At 42.4% G+C, this 22,015-nt stretch overlaps 1 protein-coding gene across 2 annotated transcripts in view; it reads left to right on the top strand.

The window, feature by feature from the left end:
- Window positions 1-22,015, top strand: part of LOC127577750 (potassium voltage-gated channel subfamily KQT member 1) — a 638,072-nt gene that overhangs the window by 415,564 nt on the left and 200,493 nt on the right. For both annotated transcript variants that reach the window (XM_052029275.1, XM_052029276.1), the window contains exons 15-16: window positions 8,400-8,446; window positions 11,031-11,092. In XM_052029275.1, coding sequence (XP_051885235.1) covers window positions 8,400-8,446; window positions 11,031-11,092 — 109 coding nt within the window. The remainder of the gene's footprint in view (window positions 1-8,399; window positions 8,447-11,030; window positions 11,093-22,015) is intronic.

A 22,015-nucleotide genomic window follows, 5' to 3' on the forward strand; every position in this document is an offset into this window, starting at 1 on the left:
AGGAAGTGTAGTCGAGGTAGCTATGGGAGTCAGTGGGTTTGTAGTAGATGTTGGTGGATAATCTGTCTCCTGAGATGGAGACAGAGAGATCAAGAAAGGGGAGAGAGGTGTTGGAGATGGACCAAGTGAATTTGAAGGGTGGGGTGGAGGTTGGTAACGAAGTTGATAAAATTGACAAGCTCTGCACAGTAAAGGAAGCGACACCAATGTAGTCACCTATATAGTGGAGCAAGAGTTGGGGAGCAGTGCTGGAGTAAGTTTGGAACATGGATTGCTCCATATAGCCAACAAAAAGACAGGCACAACTGGGGCCCATGTGAGTGCCCATACCTATACCTTAGAAGTGGAACTAAATATCAGAAATAACAGAAGGAAGTAACATTTTACAGGCATACTTACAAGATTGATTTTTCTTTACCAGAAAGGACTAACGGTAAAACATTCAACATCTAATAAAACATGCGCACTTGTACAAACATACAAATTAGAAACAATATTAGTCCACTTAGCCTCATTTAATAAGATCCTGGTTCCAAAAGACATGTTGTTGAGGGTAAGCACATGTTCTGCCAGATGGAGGCTTCCATCCCCAAGGATCCAGAGAAGGCCTTTTGCCTATCTAACTCATCTGGAGCTAATATCTCAAAGGAGTCAAAGTGGCAAGTACTCAGCCTCTAATGACACGTTCAAGGATCTAACTTTTCCTTTTAGGGATCCTCTGTGAATGGCTAAAAAAGGGACCCACAAATTTGGCTATGGGATCAATGTCATTTGCAAGAGACCCCAATGACAAGTGGGTGGGTTCTGCACTCATACATTTACCATTCCACACCACACCCCCAAACTCCAACAAGAGATGCTGATTTCTACCCCAGTGCATCCATTTACAAGACTTAATAAGATTTCCCTTTTATCCTACCTAGAATCCTAAGGGATATTGACAGAGAGGATAGTTCCTCTTGTGGGAAAATCTAGAATTAGGGACCACTTTCTAAAGCCAAGGGTCACCATTTGAGGTAGAGATGAGGCAAACATTTTTCTCTCAGAGGGTCATGAGTATTTGGAACTCTCTTCCTCAACCAGTGATGGAAGCAGAGTCTTTGAATATCTTCCAGGCAGTGATAGAAAGATTCTTGATACTCAAGGGAGTGAAAGGTTACTGAGGATAGGCAGGGATGTAAAGTTGAGCTTACAATCAGATCAACCATGATCTTACTAAATGAGGCTAAGTGGACTACTACTGCTTCTAATTTGTATGTTTGTACAAGTGCGCATGTTTTATTAGATGTTGGATGTTTTACCGTTAGCCTTTTCTGGTGAAGAAAAATCAATCTTGAGAGTGTACCCTGTAAAATGTTACTTCTATTATTTAGTTCCACTTCTAAGCCTTAAGCTTACTCCCCCTGCTTCCCCCCTGCTCCACACACCCATCCTCTTTCTGTCTATAACACTGGAAGGATATTGTTTAGCACAAAAGTAACACCAAGCATCCTATAACACCGAGGCCTCCTTGTAATTAAGGTCCTCCTTAGTAGTTGACTCCATGTTGGTTTGCTCAACTGCCTGGCGCTGTGCTCATTGGGGTGAGTGAAAGTTAATGAGCTTTGTCCTCTGGCTTGAAAAGTTCAGTACATGTATTGCAGAATATGACTTTGCCTTGGTCTGTGCATTAAGCTTTCTGGGTATTTTGCTCCATTTGTACAAAGCACTGTGAGTTCTGGAATATCTGCCATTTACATCAATTGAGTGCCAACTAAAAAAGTTTGAAAAGCACGAAGAAAGCATTATCACAGCTGGCTCTCCTTTACTTCTGCCATCAAATTCAAACGATAAGTTAACAAACACCTTATACTTGAGGCATGTGACCTAAACTACAGGACCTGCAGGAGACAATAATGCAAGGGTCTGAATCAGTGCACAAGGAAGCTTCACCACACCACAGGCCAAAGAAATACATGCGTTCTGCGAGCTGAAATGGCACAGGGATAATAACTCACTTCAGCCTTGGATCTGCCCTGCATTGTGTGCCTTGGCTCTTCAATTAAGATTATACTCTTCGAAAAATCCAGCTGGAGCTTCCACAAGAAAGCTAAAAAAAGAGTAAGAAAGGGCATACGTTAAACTGTGAGAAAATAATTAGCCAATTGAAAGCTTGGCTTTAAAATCCTTTATATAGTATGAGGGTCAAATGACTGAAAGCTACAGGATTCAATTTTCCTTCGTGGCAATGGAAGGAAAAGTACATCCGGTTTCTCATTCTTAGTCTCCTTTCCTATCACCCACTGCGCTCCCGGCTCTTCCCTGCATTACTTTCTGGCTTGCTGAACTGTGGGTTAGCCTTCAGGTTCATCTTCCTCCCTGTCCACTCCAGTCACCACAGTTCTGCAGTACAGACTTGTGAACAACAGCAATTGCCCCTGGGATGTGGTGGAAAAGTCACAAAATTACTTTAAAAAAAACAAAGTCTTGTCGAGGGCTTCCTTTCCAACTACTAATTTCTTCTGTTCCTTTTATTTCATGGATGTGAGTGTCATTCCCTAATGGAGAAAGTGGTGGTGAGCCTCCTTACTAAACTGCAGGAGTCCTTTGGTGAAGCTGGTCCAGTTATTGCAGAGTGAGCTCCATTGTTTAGACCCAGCAGTGATGAAGAAATGACAGCAACAAACAATCCGCTGGAGGAACTCAGTGGGTCAAGCTGCATCGGGGGTGGGGGGGTGGGGGGGGTGGAGGGGGGGGGGTGCGCAAAGAAATTGTTGACATTTCGGGTGGAAACCCTGCATCAGGACTTTTCGGGTTTTGACCAGAAACTTCGACATTCCCTCTCCCCCCACAGATGCTGCTTGACCCACTGAGTTCCTCCAGAAGATTATTTGCTGCTCCAGATTCCAGCATCTGCAGTGGCTTGTGTCTCCATGAAGAAATGGCAATTAACTTTCACTGTGTGCCTTGAGAGGTCTTGACAGGGTGGATGTGGAAAGAATGGTTCCTCTCGGAGGGAAACCAGAATTAAGGGTCACTGTTCAGAAGTAAGGGGTGGTCTGTTTAACACAGAAATGAAGCAAGGTACTTTCTTTCAGAGACAGTGAGCCTTTAGAACTTTCTTCATCAAAGGGTGGTGGAAGAAGAGTCCTTGAGTATTCATAAGGCAAAGAAAGATATATTCTTAACAGGGAAGAATGCAGAATTGAGGTTACAATCAGATCGGCTATGATCTTATTGAATGGCAGGGCAAGCTTGAAAAGCCTCTTTAACCTATTCCTGCTCCTAATTTGTATGTTCATATTACCATTTCCAGCATTTTGATTTCCGATTTCCCCTTTCCTGTTCCTTTGGATCTTCAAATAATTATTCTGTGCTTTCACTTCCCCTAGGCGTTTGATATCTTGCAGTACCATCCGTTACAACAAATGTCTTCCACCTTCCACCCTATCGCAGAACTTTCTTTACATTCTCTTTTCCCTCTTTCTCTACATCTTAACCCCTGTTCACCTTTTAGCTCTTTCAGCTCTGGTGCAAAGTTTTCGGTCTGAAACATTAATCTGATTTTCTCACAACAGGTGCTTCCTGACCTGCTGAGTATTGCCAGAACTTCCTGTTACTTTTTATTATTTTGTAAGATTAAGTAAATCTTATCAAAGTTGAGGAATCAGACTTGATATCCCCACTCTTCAATAATATCGAGACTTTCAAACCAATCTAGTCATTGGCTCAATTGTTTATCTTGTCTTCTTTCTTGTATTGTGGAATTATCCAGCTGGATTTTTCAATAAATATAATGTTATATGAAGGTCTAGACATGCACTGCAAAAGCTGAAATGAGTTATTAATCCTGACTTGTTTCAGTATAAATGATGTGTTTGGAGTTTTTTGGGCTGTAGTGTGGTGAAGCTTCTGTGTCCAATAATTTGTAGTCTTTAAATATATGGCAGCGCTGGTGGGAGGTGCTGACACAGAAGCCTTGGTAAGTTGCTGAAATCCGTTTTGTGGATGGTACGTACTACAGCTATAGTGATCCGGTGTTGTCGGACATGCAAGTTTAGAGTGGAGCAGACTGCTTTGACCTGGTTGGTGTCCAACTTTGTGTGTGTTGTTGGAACTGCACTCATCCAGGTAAATGGATAGTATTCCATCACAGGCTTGATATCTGCCTTGTAGATGGGAAAGGCTTTGAGGAATTATGAAGTGAGTCACTTTCCTTAGAATCGCCAACTTCCTGCTTGCTCTTGTAGCCACAGAATTTATACGGCTGGTTCAGTTAAATTTCTGGTTAATGGTGACCCCTAAGTCATTGAAGCTGGTGGTTTTAGTGGTGGTAATGCCCTTATGTGTCCATGTAATGGTGATTAGAACCTTCCTTGTAGGAGATAGTCATCTCCCGCCATTTGTGTGGCAAGAGTGTTGCTTCACAACTATCACCCAGTGTCTGGATGATGTCTAGGTCATGCTGCAAGCTACAAAGTATAAAACGTTTTCACTATCTGAGGAGCTGCAATGATTGCACTGTGTAATCATCAGTGAACATCTGCACTTCTGACCATATGAAAGAACTGAAGCAGCTTAGAGATGGCCCTGTGTCCTGCATCAATGTCTTGAGGCTGACATAATTATATTCTAACCACCAAAACCATCTTCCTTTGTGTGAGGTATGACCTCAGCCAATTGAAGGGCTTGCCCTCAATGCCCATTGACTTTAAAATCCTTATTCATTTGAGTGTTGGAAGAGGCCCAAAAAGCAACTTTCACTTTATTTTGGAACATTTTGTCATCTCTGGTCATGATGTCGACGTGTACCCATTGAAGCGTTGCTTGGATTTTCCTGGTGCTTCCTGCTTGCCAGTGGGACTCCAGCCAACGAATCCGCCCCACATATCAACAGATCTGAGACTCATGGGAAATAGATGTTATAACATTGAAAAGATTTTTCTTTAGCAAATTCAGCATCCAATAGAACTCGGCCTCTTGTTAAAACTGTTCTTGTGTTCTTCAAGTCGATTTGCTCAGAAGCCTGGCACTTCTGTCTTTGTGTTAAGTGAAAGTTAATGAGCAAATTTGAAGCCCAGCTCAAACTCTGCACTGAAGAAGGAAGCCCAACTTTAGGAGTATTACTGCTTTGACATTCTGCGATACAATGAGTTAGAGCAAGAGATGGCCTAATATTTCCATAAAAAAGGAGATAAGGATTAATTCCTCTGACTCAACCATTAAAAATATCTGTAGCCCAGTTATTAGTTCTCTACAACCTGCCAAAATTGAGCCCCAACAACTGTGTTACACCTGATCTTTACAATGCATTTACAGGGCAATAATTCTGGTGCAAATTTGCTTGTATGGAGTAGCCAAACAACATTCTAATTTTACTGCTTCACTTCCACCACACCCAGATGGCTGGCCATGTGCTAGATAATCAGTACATTGGCTTCTATGTAATTGCTCTCTGTAAGTCAGAATATTGCAATGCATGTTAAAACCACATCCATGAGTTGAAACCCATTTAGAACTGGACAAATACATCTCGAACTTTTGTGTGTTGGAGGAATGAGCCCCCGGCTTAGTGGGAACATTTCTATTTCCGAATCAAAAAATACAGGGCTTCACTCACCATGGGGGAGATAGAGCTTTGAATTTTAGGTTGACTTGATGCAGGTTAGTTGCATCCAAAGAGATGTGCAAGGGCTGCAGTGTGCGGGTGGATGAGCTCCCACTTATCAAATGAGTGATGGGTGCACGTGGTATGGCCATAGAAGGAGTGTTCATGTTGTGGCCTGCCAGACAATTAATTAAGCAGGAAATTCTGATTAACTCTGGCAAGCCAGACATGCTTTAAACTGTCCTCCGAGGGAAGAGTGCAAAGGCAAAAAAAAATTAACCAGTCTGTGTGATCAGGTGAATTGATGGAATATTCTGAAACTCAAAAGTAGGACTGCACTTTATACAGACGTACATGTGATATGGTGCTCCAAGTTTCAGAGAAGGTCAGGGTCTTTCTTTGTAACACAGCTAGTGTTCACGAGCAGTCATAAATAATGTCTAGATTTGGTATTGGTATTGGTCTATTATTGTCACTTGTACCGAGGTACAGTGAAAAACTTGCCTTGCATACCGATCGTACAGGTCAATTCATTACACAGTGCAATTACGTTGAGTTAGTACAGAGTGCATTGAGGTAGTACAGGTAAAAGCAATAACAGTACAGAGTAAATAGTCACAGCTACAGAGAAAGCGCAGTGCAATAAGGTGCAAGGTCACAAGGTAGATCATAAGGTCAGAGTCCATCTCATCGTATAAGGGAACCATTCAATAGTCTTATCACAGTGGGGTAGAAGCTGCCCTTAAGTCTGGTGGTACGTGCCCTCAGGCTCCTGTATCTTCTACCCGATGGAAGAGGAGAGAAGAGAGAATGACCCGGGTGGATGGGGTCTTTGATTATGCTGGCTGCTTCACCAAGGCAGCGAGAGGTAAAGACAGAGTCCATGGAGGGGAGGCTTGTGTCTGTGCCGCGCTGGGCTGTGTCCACAACTCTCTGTAGATTCTTGCAGTCCTGGGCAGAGCAGTTGCCATACCAAGCCGTGATGCATCCAGATAGGATGCTTTCTATGGTGCTTCGATAAATTCCATTTTTCTGAAAAATAGTCAGCACATCTGTAGGACCAGTGCCACCTTGCCCCTTCATTCAGAAGGCTGACCTGAGAGGTGCTGCTGGCTGACACCAGCGTCACTTTGACTGACCATAAGAAATGAAGAAGAGCAGCTTGATTGATGCCCCATCATAACATTAAATCTGTCATGCTGGCCGACTGAGGACTTGTGATAAACGTAGAGAGATTTTAGGCAGTGGAATGGAATATTAAATGTAGAATATTAAATAAGATTTGGAAAACATTATTATATCTCCAGACTTTGCACATATGTTCATTGTTACCAGACAGTGGAGCTATTTCACTGTAAGGAACATTGTATGCATTGCAATTCTCATTCATTCTCAGATCAGCACTGGAAAGGAGTTGGACACATTTCAGTGCCTGTCTCCTTACATTAGGAGCTGTACTGGTGTCTGCTTTCTCATGTACTCCTAAACTACCTAGGGAGTCAAAATCTCTGATCCAGGCTGAAAAACGCAATATAATGTCAAAGCCTTCTTCCTACATCTAATAGATGATCAGGAGATGATGTAAAATGAGAATTTGAGAAACAATGCATGGATCCAAATTTTAAAAGAGAAAATTAAGCCATCATTGTACCTCTGTCTTACATATTTTGGCCAGTTTTGCCATTGGGTTGGGCTTTTTATTTCAGCACAATTTGCTTGAAATTGACCAAACCACTGCAATAGATCAACAAAACTTCAAGCATAAGTTAAGTCCATGGCAAATCGATTTTCTGCAATCTTTTGTGCTAGTTTAAAAGTCATGTTGCACACTGGCCCAGTCCACGAAACTGGCCATACTCCAGATCGAACTAATCAGCATTGGGAGTTTCCAGTAATTGTGCCCATTTTCAGGGCTTCAAGGAGACTCTTAAAATTAACCTGGCACATTTTCAAAGCAGTTGAATTTTTTTTTGATGTATTAAGCAATTGATCACTGTAAATGAATGTAACCAGAAAATGGTTCTGCATTATTTTAAGCCATTTTCGGTTGTTTAAAATCAGTTTTCTCAAGGTAGCTCTAAATACAACAAAGAATATTTTGAGAATATTATTTTGAAAGACTTCATTCTTGAACATTGATCAATTATGCTGGTTCTGTGTGAACATTAATCTCAGCAAAATGCAAATGAGAGGTTCTTGAGGATTCAAAGCTCTTTTCAAAATGGGTGCAATTTTATAGACATGACCTGGTACAAACAAAATGCAGATCTCTCATGGTGAGAAGTAGTTTTATATCTTACCTAAACATGTGTAGCGGTTAGCATAACGCTTTACAGCGCCAGCGACCCGGGTTCAATTCTGGCTACTGTCTGCAAGGAGTTTGTACGTTCTCCCCGTGTCTGCGTGGGTTTCCTCCGGTTGCTCTGGTTTCCTCCCACATTCCAAAGACGTACAGGTTAGGAAGTTGTGGGCATGCTATGTTGGCGCCGGAAGCATGGCGACACTTGCGGGCTGCCCTCAGAACACTACGCAAAAGATTCATTTCACTGTGTGTTTCGATGTACATGTGACTAATAAAGATATCTTATCTTATCTTATTCCTTTTTACAGGGGTTAAAATTGCAAGTCAATTGTAAAATCAGTAAGATGGTTGATAACACCCAAAGCAGGAACACTAACCTCTTGTATCTTTCTTATCAACATTATATCACTCATAGTTGTTGAAAGTGGCAAGTCTTTGATCATACTTTGTGTGTAATGTTAAATGTTTGCTCCATGAATTGTTAATTCAGTTTTTTATCTTGCTTCCTAGGCTAGACCAGTCCTTGGGAAAACCAACAATGTTCCTATCTGTGTCAGGTAATTATATCAACTACCTAATGCAGGTAATACCTAATAAAAATGAAAGTACATCTTCGGCATCGAAAAGCAGGAAAGCTTTATCCCCTGCCCTTCACCAACCACTGACTAAAGTGGACAGTTGGACCAGAAAGATCTCAATTTCAAATCCAGCGTGTGGTAGGGTAGCTGATGTCAACTAGAACAAGACATAGAAAACCACGAAACAATGCACTGATGTAGCACTGCAATAATATTTATAAGAGTGTAAAACATCCTAAATTGCTTCACAATGGTGAGAAGTAAGTAGCTAGCCACAAAGTGGTTTAGAAAATCAAAAACTACAGATGATAAAAATTTGAAACAGAAAACAGAAAATGCTGGAAACAGCAAGTCAGGCAGCATCTGTGGGAAGAGAAATAGATTAATGAGGGCAGTTTGAGTGGGAGAAAACATAAAGGAATTCAAAAAGCTATGAATTGCAGATCTGTAGGGAATACTCAGCTAGTCAGGACATGCTAATGGAGATGAAAAACTGACCCCAGTCTTACAAATCTATGAGCAGAACTAGCCAGTTCTGATACAAACAGAGGAAGCAAGTTACCTGAAGTTGTTGAATTTGAGTTCGGAAGGCTGCAACGTACGATGGGGTTTACTAACAGGGACTGACAGCAAGATCAAAGAGCAAAGTTTTAAAGAGGGTTTTGGAGAGTGATCCAGCCAGGGATGGAGGGATTGAGGGAGAGTGTTCCTGAGTGTAGCATCAACACATTTGAGGTTGAGATGTGCAGGGATAGCAGGGAAGCACAATGTAGTATGGAATGGATATGGACAACAGGGCTTTCAATGGATTGAAATCTGGATGACAAGCCATGAAGGCTTGGGAGTGGTTCAGCAAGACACATTCTGATTCCATTGGGTGTGAGCTGTGCATTCGTGTCATTCCACTCCAGATCTGGTCCTTCCTGGGGCACAGTGGTGCAGATGCCTCACAGAACTAGTGACCCAGGTTCAATCAAGACCTCAAGTGATGCCTCTGTGGCGTTTGCATGTTCTCCTTGTGAATGCGTGGGTTTCCCCCAGGTGCTCCAGTTTCCTCCTAAATCTCAAAGACACACGGGTTGGTAGATTAAATGGCAGCTGTAAATTAGCCTCAGTATAGGTGGATGGTCAGAGAGCTAGAGTGGAATACATTTGCATGTGAGAGAGAACAGTTTACAGTGAAATAAATGGGGAAATGGGATTGCTGGGACTGCTCTGAGAGCCAACATAGTCTCGATGTGCCAAATGGCCTCTTTGTATGCCATGAGAAAATATGTGAAAGATGAGAGGTGTTTTAAACAGAGAGATGAGGAAACAAATGGCAATAACTATACCAAGTTAGAAACCTTGTGGGAGACAAGGTATCTCAAAGTGATAATGTTAAATAGGTGGCTATCAAGCATAGATGAAGTGTTTAAAAGGAGTTACAGCTACAATCAGCTTTGGATTAGAGAGAGGAGGACCAGCCAGTAATCCTATTCATGTGCAGGTAAGCCATGCCAGTATTTGGGCATTGGAAGAGGTTATAGATGGGCTCAGCTGCAATGCCCCACAATAGAACAGTCTGTCTGAATTCACTAGTCATTATCCACATGGATAAGGCATCAGTGGGTGTTGAACACCTGCGATCCAAGTCTCAGCCAGAAGTCAATGATTTCAGGAGAAAAGGAGGACGGGTGAGTGGAAACTGGCCAGAACATGGAGAACTGGGATTTGGGTTTGAACCCAATCCAGATTAAATGGGGAAGGAATTCTTAAGTGAGATGACTTGGCAATGTAAATGCCTGCCTAAATTATGTGCAGTTTTATGCATGAGTCCGTAGTACATTTCCAGCACAATCCAGCACTTATTGGCACTAAACTGTCAAGTCTCATTCAGAGAGGCCACAAGGTAAGCTGCTTGGAAATATTCCACAAAAGCAATTGGCAGTAGGCATTCTGAGGTTGCAGCAGCATAGAGGAACCTTCACTCCACATCAAGTATCATGCTCCACTTGACCTTTCAGTCTTTGTGTTGACATAAGGGAAAATTCACCATTCTCCAGCACTGATGCCGTTCCCCATTAAGTGATGCACAGAAGATTCTTCCTCTCAAAATCAAACCAGCCAAGTCACTGAAGTATATTTTTACACTTTGTATGCTTTGTGTCTCAGGTAATTGGACATTATTTATTATTACATTGACCTTATCTGACGTGGCACAAGCAAAATCAGAATTAATCCATTTCTCATGGTAAGAAGTAGTTTTACATCTTACCTGGAACATTCCTTTTACAGGGGTTAAACATGCAAGCCAGTTGTAAAGTCTTAAGACTTAACAGCCCAATCCAGCCTGAAAACTAATTTAGTTTACAGCAGGGACTCTTTGGTGGGAAGAAAATAATTTCAAAATGTGAATTTGATACTTTAACGAGTTTTGCAGTTACAGAAATTTGTAATGCAATTTATTCTTATCAGTTGTAAAAATATTTATCCAAATGTATCGCTATCACTTTCTGTGAAATCATTTAAAATATTCATCAACAAGTAATGATTTCATTCTTCTTCTCACGGTATGTTTCAGAAAAGAGCCAGGACAGGGGAAAGAACACAATTGGAGCTAGACTTAACAGAGTAGAAGAGAAGGTAAGACAGCTTTACGATTAACACTTCATGAGGTTGTAAACACACATTTAGCCAACTGAGTTCCTACATATTCTACTAAAATCTTGATATTGACCAGAATTTGCCATTTTGAAGGACTTTCACGTTTCTGATGGAGTTGATGAGTACACACCAACCATTTTGCTTCTCGTACAGAGTTTAGTTATGACACTGGGCAGCGTACGTCCTGTTCTTCTCCAGAGGTCCTAATCTCAGCCATATTACTGAAGAGATGTGTCGGAGGAGATGGCAGGACCAGTATGTCAGAGGGCAAATGGATGAAGCAAATCAGATGCTGCTCCTTTGCCCTCCCTGGTGGTCAGGCCAAGGAAAAACAAATGGTGTCCAAATATGAGGTCACTTCATTCTCAACCACAGCTCTTTGCATCACCTGGATAAGAAATTAGATTTTCTAACATCAATGACAAAAACCGTCTTCAGCCTACCTCTGTTGTACAGATCCTAGGGTCTGCATTCTGAAATATGAAACTAGAAACTCATGAGTAGTTTGCAAAAGCATATTTCATCTTGCAGAAAGTACGTTGTTTAATTGATGCTGTACAGTTCCATGTGTAGATTTGCCTAATACTCCTTTGACTAGCTCCTAAAGAGTACCATGTGAGGGCAGCATGTATATTATGATGAATAACAAATAAGTAAGAGTCATTACCAGACTATAATTGTAGCCTGGGACACAGTTAATCAGGAAGTACCTTATCTGAACTCCTTTGCTAGATATGTTTCAGACTCAGACTCTTGAGTGTCGTTAGCTGATTCTTGCCAGGATAACAATCCAATGCTATAGCTATCTTCAGCATTGTGGTGCGTAAATAGGAGAACAAAATAAACTCAGGTTTCCCATTCCAACATTGTTGCTCCTATGGTTGAGATTAGAGGTGGAGTTTTCCTGAGGCACCATTGAAACCTCAAGCACAGTAAGCAATTTAATAGATAATTCCTTGAACACTGCAGGCAGAAAATCGTGGGTAGTGCATCACCAATTGCTTTAAATAAACCACCCTGGTCTAACTCATCTGGTCCAGCAAAGGCCTGTAAAATGTGCCCTTCCTGTCCAGGCATACTCAGAAAGAAAGAATGACCACTGCGGTGAGATGCTAATGAGTAATTTGTCTTTGTGCATCCATAATCCTAGTTTCAGTTAACGTTCAAGGAGAGTGCTTTGCAATCTTGTGAAATTCCAGCAAGATAACTGGCTTGTAATTGATGCAGAATATCAGTCATTCAGTGCAGACCTTAGAGCAGGTAACAAAATAAAAGGCTTTCAATTCTACTTTTAAAGCAAGAAAGAAAACCCTCTAGGATCTTACTTGTTATTTCTGCTGGTTATAAGCCTCTTCTGCATTGTGATCCACCACTATTTTAACAGATATTATCAAGAAAGACTGACTTGTGATTCTCAGTTCAGAGAAGTATCAGTTCAATAGCAAAAAAAAAGCAATACTACCTTTCTCAGAATGTCGAGGCATAGTGCTCCCAGCCCTGTTCACAGGCACACTACAAACTAAGTGGCAATCCCCTAACCATCCCATCTCTTTCCTCATTAATTGAATTATCCACAATGAGCCTTTGGTTTCTGCCGTCCCATCTGGGAGATCAGTGCTAAGTCACAAGTGGGATGTAAGGAGAGAGGAGCTTGTACATTGAACCATGTTGAGTTGCACTTTTAACTTGACCTGAAGGCTGATAAACCCACAGCACCGGGTTGAATGTTACTAGGCATCATCAAATATTGTTCTCCATTGTTGGGATGGGTGGAACCGACACATATTCAATCCTGTCAATCTCCCGACCAGGTTAAAACTTCCTAGAGGCATCAAGCTTCTTTAGTGCAAGGAACATGATGAAAGCAAGATTCACAAAGAGGTGGGGAATTGGAATTGTTCTATTATTGTCACTTGTACCAAGGTACAGTGAAAAACCTGCTGTTCATACAGATCAATTCATTACACAGTGCATTGAGGTGGTACAAGGTAAAACAATAACAGAATGCAGAATACAGCTAGAGAGAAAGTGCAGTGCAGGTAGACAATAAGGTGCAAGGTCATAACGTGGAATAGAACCTTTGCCCCTCCAATAGTAGTTAAGCACTTTGAGGACATGTACATGTATGTCTTCACCATGCATCTGTTTAACATACCCCCTCCAAAAATGCAGAGGAGTGAACTTAAATTCTTGTGCACAGCTCTGCGTGGCTGAAGCAGATGAATCATAGAAGTTTTAGCACAAAAGTGACCATTTGGTCCATTGTACCTGTGCTTTTAAACAGCCTGCCACCTTGTTCCCACTCCTCTGCACTTCCTCCATTGTCATTTCAAGTATTCTTTGCTTTCAAGCACTCAACCTATTCCCCTTTGGAGAGGTTGCATTTCAGGCAGTTCGTTCCATAAATCACAACTTGTTGCACAATAAAAAAATTCCCCTCGTCTTCCTTTGCCAGACATATTAAAAATGAAGACTAACGTCAAAAATAAATCTGCATCTCCTCTCCCCTCCCTCCCTCACTCTGCAAAAGAAACAGACAAAGCTGTACTTGGAGATCACAGGGGAAGAACGTAATGGGGAAAGTCCCAACACAGATCACAGGCTGCAGAGTGCAGAGCAGACTTGTAAAATAGAAGGTGCTGAGGAGACCTAATTCTGTGAAATTCAGCTCAGAATTAATGGATTTGAAAAATTCTAAATAATTGTTCAATAACCATTTCTAGGAAGCACCATATATGTTGAGGTTTGTAAACCGCATGGTCACATTTTTTCTGATGCAGAATGACTGGAAGAATATTGTTTGATATGTGCAGATCTCTTGTCATCGCAACTGTTATTGGGATTGGGTAAAAGTTGACAGATATAGCTCATGCCCTCAATTATCATATCTCTTTGTTCAAAGGCATCATTACCCACTTTAAGTACTGTAATATCTTCAGTGCAAGAGATGAATTGATGACTTTCTTCCCACAAGCTCAACCTTCTTTCCTTCCTGTGCACTCAGTGGCCCCTCTCTTTCTGCTTCCCTCATGGCACATCTCCCTCAATGTCTCTCATGGCACTTCCATCACCCACTCACTCTCTTCTAATGTGTCTGTCTATGTTCCTCCACCCTGCTCTCTCACCCATTCCTTCTGCACCTTTCTCCATCTGTCCCACACTTGCTTTTTTCTGTCTCCTTGTTTCTTTCACCCTTCTCCATTATATACTCTTTCCACAACTCACTCTCTCTGTTAACTCTCCCTTGCCTACCCTTTCCTTCTTTATCTCTTGTGCCACCTCTTTCCCTACTCAGGCACGGTAGTGTAGCGGTTAGCGTAACGCTATTACAGCGCCGGCGACCCGGGTTCAATTCCCGCCGCTGTCTGTAAGGAGTTTGTACCTTCTCCCCGTGTCTGCGTGGGTTTCCTCCGGGTGCTCCGGTCTCCTCCCACATTCCAAAGACATACAGGTTAGGAAGTTGTGGGCGTGCTATGTTGGCGCCAGAAGCGTGGTGACACTTGCGGGCTGCCCCCAGAACACTCTATACACAAAAGATGCATTTCACTGTGTGTTTCGATGTACATGTGACTAATAAAGATATCTTTACCACCTCTTCCTCTCTTTTACATGCCATCCCTCTTCCTTGTTTGCACCCTTTTCAATAACTCTCTCTTTTATTACCCTTCTCCATCTCTCATCACTTTCCCTCACTAGCTCTGTTTCCACATTTCCCTCTTCCTGACAGTTCATCCGCCTTTCCCTTGCTCTCTGTGTTTGGCTTTAACAACCTGAGGGACTCATGACACGGTGTAATGTTATCCTTTACACTTGCAGCCCTCTGGCTCTTTGTAACAATGCATTATAATCAACCAAACACCTCCAGTTGCTGCAGAGAAATTTTCCTCCAAATTTACATGAATGAAAACAAAATCTAAACATCTGTGTGAGTCAAACTGTGACTCTGGTATGGTTTAAATGCTGAAACTTTCTTATAAATCTTCTGGTCAAGACTGTGCAAGGAAACCTGAAATACTTGTTACGTTTTCAACAACATAAGTCTTATTTCCTTGTCCAGAGAAGGATCAAATAATTTTTTCTGTATTTCCTTCTTTATTTTTTGCTGAAGTGAACTATTCAAAGGCTCGGGATATTAAGGATCATTTGTCTGGAGAATTTCCCTTTCCAGTTGAAAGTCTCCCTCTCCAGTGAATTGGGTTACCATTAGTTCTCATTGTCAAAGCCTTAATGTGCCAAAAGCTAATTTATTCTTACGCTTGATCTCCATCTATATGAGTCTGTACAGAGATTAAAATCATAATTAAAAAAAACCATGATGGTCATTATCATGTTAAGTGATGTGACATTGGGCTTCTAATTGACCGTGTATAGTTGGTCAGGAGTACAGTCTGTTCAAGGGGACCTAGTATCATATGATGGGTTGTAGACGGCATTCATTTGAGCAGCATCACAGTGTACTTGACTCCATGTGGATTGGTTGTAGCATTAAGAAGTGACATGGTCTACCTTGTAGAGGATGTTGGGGCAGTTTGCTCATTATGGGATTGCCAACTGTATTTGGATGTATTGCTGAAGGTTTTCCTCCTAACCCAAGTAAAGCAGATTTGTTTATTAAAAATATTAAAAACTAACAAATAAAAATGAGAACTACAGTGTTTTTAATACTCTGTTTACAATTTCCCTCTCTGGTTGCTCATGACAATGCCCGGGAGAGGAATCCTAATGAATCTGGGATGGATGGTGAACCTAGATTTGTTCAAAGGAAGGGATGAATCTATAGCTTCACTTTAAACAGTACTTGTGTATTGCTGTGACTCATCTTCGACTCACTGGATGACAGAAAGTCCTGGGAGTACAAAACAAATCAAGCAGCATCTGCAGAACATAGTTTATGTTTTAAGCCGAAGAGAGATCAGGCAAGTTTGAGTGAGGGGAAGTGAGGAGGGAAGAAGGGACAAAAGGGAAAGCCTGGGAAAGGGCCTCTTTAACTTCTCACCCCACTTCCACTCCCACTCTGACCTTCCTGTCTGTGGCCTCCTGCACTTTTACAACCAAGGCCAATGCAAGCTCGAGGAACGACACCTCACCTTCTGCCTGGGCCTATTGAAGCCCCCCAGATTCGATATCAAATTCACCATATTTGGGTAATTAACTCTTTCCTTCGGTATGTATCAGAACAGGCCGTTTCTACCTATCATCATTTTAGCTCAGTTTTTCCTTTTCTACTAGTATAGTCTAACCTGCTGGACATGTCTCATGTCTTACTATTAACAACACCTTACACAGACAACAATGTACTTCTAACTGCTATTCTAACCATTATATTAACCCATTTGGTCTCACCCTGTCAGAGGCATTCCCTTTGTTCTGCCCATCCCTCCCCCACCTTTTCTGCTACTGAAAACTAACTTGTTTTCTCTCTTTCCCACTACTGACGCAGGTTCTTGGACCCGTTTCTCTTTCCACAGATGCATCCTGATCTGCTGAGTGTTTCCAACATTTTGTGTTTTTCTCTTGTCATTATTCCCTTATTTTCACCTTGCATTGCATTCAGCAATGTCTGTTAGGTGATTATGGTCCATTAATGAATGAATCAATATACATTTAGGGAGAGAAAGAGGTAGTTGTAAGTTATGAGTAACACACACTAATTGTAAAGTCTGCTTCTAGCACAGCAAGAGATCTGTGTATGAATTATATCTGACTTGTGACCTGCCTCCTATTGTGTGGGCTGACCTAAACTGGGAGCTTCACTACTCTTTACTAAGTCTTAGAATCAAATGTTGCAAAACAGGCTTAACTAAGTCAGCCAACATTACCACATTCTTGTTCTTAGTTTTCCAAATCATGGTTGTTAACTAAAACAAGTGAGGATTTCCTCTCTAAACTAACTCAAAGCATATCCATTTTTGTTCTGAACGAAACTCTCTGTTGTCCATTGTCGCTGCACCTGCTGTCTCCTCCACATCCTGTTTCTCAAAGAAACAAACAAATAGTGGAAGTTGAAATACTCCATGGATTCGGTACATTGAATAGTTTATTTACAGGGGGTGGGGAGAAGATGAAATACAATGTATATACCACCAGATCTTGCCACTGAATTGCACCGATCCCACAGCACAGTTAAAAATATAACCTGCCTACATTAAGTGGCTGCCCACACTCTTTCGCCAGCAGATTTCTAGCTGTGCAAGGGAGTCTCAGAAAATATTGATGCGCACTCTGATTCACAAAGCCACTGCAGAAAATGTATTATTAATATGCAACACAAATAATTATGATAAAAATTAAGGTCAGGACTTCTGTCTGCCTTATTTAAATTTAATCACCTAGCAAAAGTATGTTCTATCATCAAGCTAGGATAAAGTTCAGCAGTCCCAAGCTGTCAGTGGACAACTGATTGTAAAGAGGCTCATGGAATTAGTGTGATAAGAGTTACAACCCATCTACGCACAGCAAGATTGTGCAGGGCAGCCATGATGCAATGACTGCATAATATGTTTCTGTGATGTTAGTTGAGAGGTAAATACTGATCAAGGCAGCAGGAGGAATCTCCTGCTCTTCATCAAATACTTCCATTGGTTCATTTACATCTGCCTGATATGATAGATGGTTTCTCCTTTAATATCTTATTCCAGATGTGGCACATCCAATCTGTTGAACTAGGATTTGCTCTCAAGTCCCTGGACCAGTACTTGAACCCACAACCTCATTCAGAAGGAAATGTGCTACTACATCTAGGCTAGATTGAACACTGTTTCAGCCTCTATGTTAGGAGATCACACTGTAAAGCATCACACTCAATTTCAAGTTACTACAGATAAAACATCAAAAGAAATCCATTTTTGACCATTTGGATGCATGTTGGGAGTCACGTAGCACCATTCAAAGAAATTTCCCAGCAAATCCTTAATTCACAATTAACAATCAACAATCATTCACCTAATATCAGAAGTTGCCCAGCGAGTGTATCAATATTGGTGCTACGTGCAAAGCGGCTGCCTTTGCTAATGTAAACGTCACTAGACTGGTACAGGGGGCACCCAAACCTTGTTCTGAAACCAGTGCAGACACTGTCATTGCCGTTTAGTGCCAGAAAGGGTGAAAGTAACTTAAATTGCTTACTGGTATGGCCAAACAGATGCCAAATACTACTATAGTCGAAGCAACCTCTATATTGATTGAGTGACCATTGTAAGTGGCATGGATGCTCCAGGCAATCATATCCCACTGTAAGTACTTGTACAGAAATTGAACATGGTACCTAATGTGAGCTCTTTAGAACACCATCTCTTTGACTCAAAGGGCTCCGCCTGGCCTTAGGGTCTATTGGAAGATATTCTGAAAAAGAAAGAGTCTTATAGAGTCATACAGCACAGAAATAGACCCTTCAGCCCACCAAGTCTGTGCCAAACACCAAGCACCCATTTACGCTAATACCTACATTCTCATCAATTCCCCTCAGATTCTATCACTCGCTCACACACTTGGGGCAATTCACCCTAGCCAATTAACCTACTGACCTGGACAGCTGAGGGATGTGGGAGGAAACGGAGCACCCAGGGAAAGCCACGTGGTCACAGGGAGACCATGCAAACTCCACACAGGCAGCCCCTGAGGTCAGGATTGAATCTGGGTCGCTGGAGCTGTGAGGTGGCAGCTATACTAGCAGTGCCACCATCAACACATTTATTTTGTACCTTTCAGAATTTATGAAGAACATTTGATAGTAATGTTTTTAACATGCCTGGTAAGAAAATAGAAGGTTTTCACACACACATACACACATGTGTGCAGAAAATTACTGTATATATCTGTTCTTCCTTTATTCTTAGGCAGTCCTATGAGAAAGCAGATGACTTGGTTCCACTCCAATTTTGTGAGTTCTGCAGTGGCTGATAAGGCCAATGCAAGACCTACAGTCACTAAAGTAGAAGGGGCAGGTGGTAGCTGCCTGGGTGGGTGGATGGGTATTTTGTGAGCTGCTGCTCTCCTTCCACCACTTACACAGAGCCTCTTGTGTACCACTGACGCCTGAACGCAAGGTTCTCAGAACCACACCGGATGCTCCATCACCACCTTGAGTAGCCGTGGGGCAGAGATCCCCAGGAGTCAGTGGGGACGCTGTAATTTTTTACAAGAGCTCTGAGCACCTCCTTCAATCTTTTCATCTGTCCACCTGGGAAATCTTCCTATGGTATTGGTATTGGTTTATTATTGTCACTTGTACCAAGGTACAGTGAGAAACTTGTCTCGCATACCAATCGTACAGGTCAATTCAGTACACAGTGCAGTTACATTGAGTTAGTACAGTATGCATTGATGTAGTACAGGAAAAACAATAACAGTACAGAGTAAAGTGCCACAGCTACAGAGAAAGTGCAGTGCAATAAGGTGCAAGGTCACAACAAGGTAGATCATGAGGTCAGAGTCCATCTCATCGTATAAGGGAACCGTTCAATAGTCTTATCACAGTGGGGTAGAAGCTGTCCTTGTCTGGTGGTATGTGCCCTCAGGCTCCTGTATCTTCTACCTGATGGAAGAGGAGAGAAGAGAGAATGACTGTACTTGGAACAGTGTGTCTGTTCTGGGAATTGGGTGTCGGGAATGCGAATGATTTGACCTGCCCACGCTTAGCTAATGGAGAGTAGCCAGGGCCTCAATACCAGGAATGCTGGCCTGGGGGAAGACACTGACTCATGGTCTCCCTGCAGCAGAGATTCCTGCCCTCCTACATACTTCTGAGACACGGACCACCTATAGAAGGCATTTCAAGGCACTGGAGAAACCACCAACGCTTCTGCAAACTCCTCCAAATTCACTAGAAAGACAAGTATCCTCTCCCAAGCCATCTTCCCCAGTGTTGAGGCCCTAGTTACACATATGATTTCCTCAGTATTCAAATCCTGATACTACTTCCTGCTTCAGTAAAATCCCTAACATTAAAAATATTACAGAATTAAGGTTAAATTACACCTCACCCCTGCAGAAGAATTCACTCAATGAATTCATTTATCCCGGATCCCCGCTGTGTTCCATGGTATTCTCTCCTGGCCTTCCTTTCCCCTGGGATCTGTCTGCATTTCTCTGATTGACAAAGTCTGGGTAAATTACTCAGGCACCACATCCTACTGCAGCCTTGCAGGTAAGTAGAGAATGCTCATTGTTTGGTGCAGGGCATTCTCTGCAGCCAGAACTCACTCTGGACTTTCATTTCTTCAAGTCAAGTCAGCAGGGAGACCGAGTGCAGAAATTACATAAAATGAGCAACTTTTCAACCACTCACCCAACCAACTGCAATATCACTGCAAAGCCAGGTCTTTGTTCAGATTTTACTTCATTAGAGAGGAGCAGGGCTCAAGCTGACAATCTTTGCGACTGTGCACCTAGAAACTGGATTGCGGTGTCTTTAAGTTCTGTGAAATTTAATGTCAATGTTTTTGTGAGTAGGTGATGGAAGTTCCGTCTTGCTATTATAATCATGTAGTTTGTGAAATGAGACCAGGTATTTTTAGTTGAGGTGCATCTGCATGTCATAAATTAGGTGCACAGAAGATTTTGACCACTGCCAGCCAAGACTGGGCTTTGTTTGTCGGTGCTGGGGAAACATGGGCATGTTTTGTTGGTTTTGTCTTCATTTCCACCATGTGATTTAGAGGGCTACTGACTCCTTTGACATCTGTGCATTCTACTGCAGAGCACGTTGAAGGCTGCTTGCGTTGCAGTTGGACATTGCCATTTCTCCACTTTTTTGCACATCCCCAACATTAGGTCCCCAGTTTCCCCCAATCAGTGACATTGGGCAGGCCACTTTGTTTGCACAGCCAACACCAGACTCCCAAACAAACACTCTTTTCCACGCTGTTTGCACGTCCACTTAGCTCTGTAATGCGATGAGATTGCTGGGCAGAACAGGTAGAAAGATTCAGGGATGTGTTCAAAGCTTCCATGAAGGAGCGCAACATCCCCAATGTCTCCTGGGAACCTCTGGCTCAAATTGGAACAGGAACACTCAGGATGGTGCTGAGAACCCCAAGTCCATACACTGGGAGATACAGAAGCTCTACATAAGCAGTGGGAGGTATGCACCGCCTCACAAACTACCCACCTGCCCACCCCACCAGCCAGCTCCTGCCCCATCTGAGGAAAAGGTTCTGGTTCCCACATGGGCCTCATTAGCCACCTCAGAATCCAAAGAGCTGGAATGGAAGCAAGGCACCCTCGATCTCCAAGGACCGTCCAAGAAGAGGAAGAAGATAAGGATGGTTCCGTGATGCTAAAGGGTGTGATACATAACTAGACTTGCAGGGGATGTAGTCAGTGAGGAGGGAGTGTAGGAATGTGTGCAGACCCTAATCCCCAGGATCCATGATCCTGTTTATAACTTTCCAAGAAGAGTGCAGTAAGATTTTCTTAGACAGTGGAAACAGATCAGTGACGTCCTGCAGCCAAGAGCCTGTGCTTGACAGTTCTTGGCCAGAGGTCAAGGTGACTGTTGCCCTGAACTTCAGTATGATAGCAGTTACCGCCTGTGTTATATCCCAGTTTGCTACACCCCGCAGCAGTAGGAAGCCCACTGATACATCCTTTTGCTCTAAGTAGAAAGTGTCTCCTTCTCCTTGATGAGACAGAATCGTGCTGTGGGGTCATACTGTTTTGTGAAAATGACCAAAAGGCTCAGGGAGTGCTGTGCACTGTGCACATCTGGCATTCAAGCTCCAATTCTGAATCAGAAGCTCTGCAAAAATTGCAAGAGCTATCATTCCCTCAACACACAACTCTTGTCAAACAATCCATGTGTAGAAATTTGTTATGGTCAGTAAAATGTAGCCAGAAACTTTGTGAGCTGTTTCCACTCCAGAGAGGGAACTGGAACTTGGAGGGTCAGGGCTATGCCCTCCT

This window comes from Pristis pectinata, chromosome 14 (assembly GCF_009764475.1).
Source record: "Pristis pectinata isolate sPriPec2 chromosome 14, sPriPec2.1.pri, whole genome shotgun sequence".
In the NCBI taxonomy this organism is placed as follows: Eukaryota; Metazoa; Chordata; class Chondrichthyes; order Rhinopristiformes; family Pristidae; genus Pristis; species Pristis pectinata.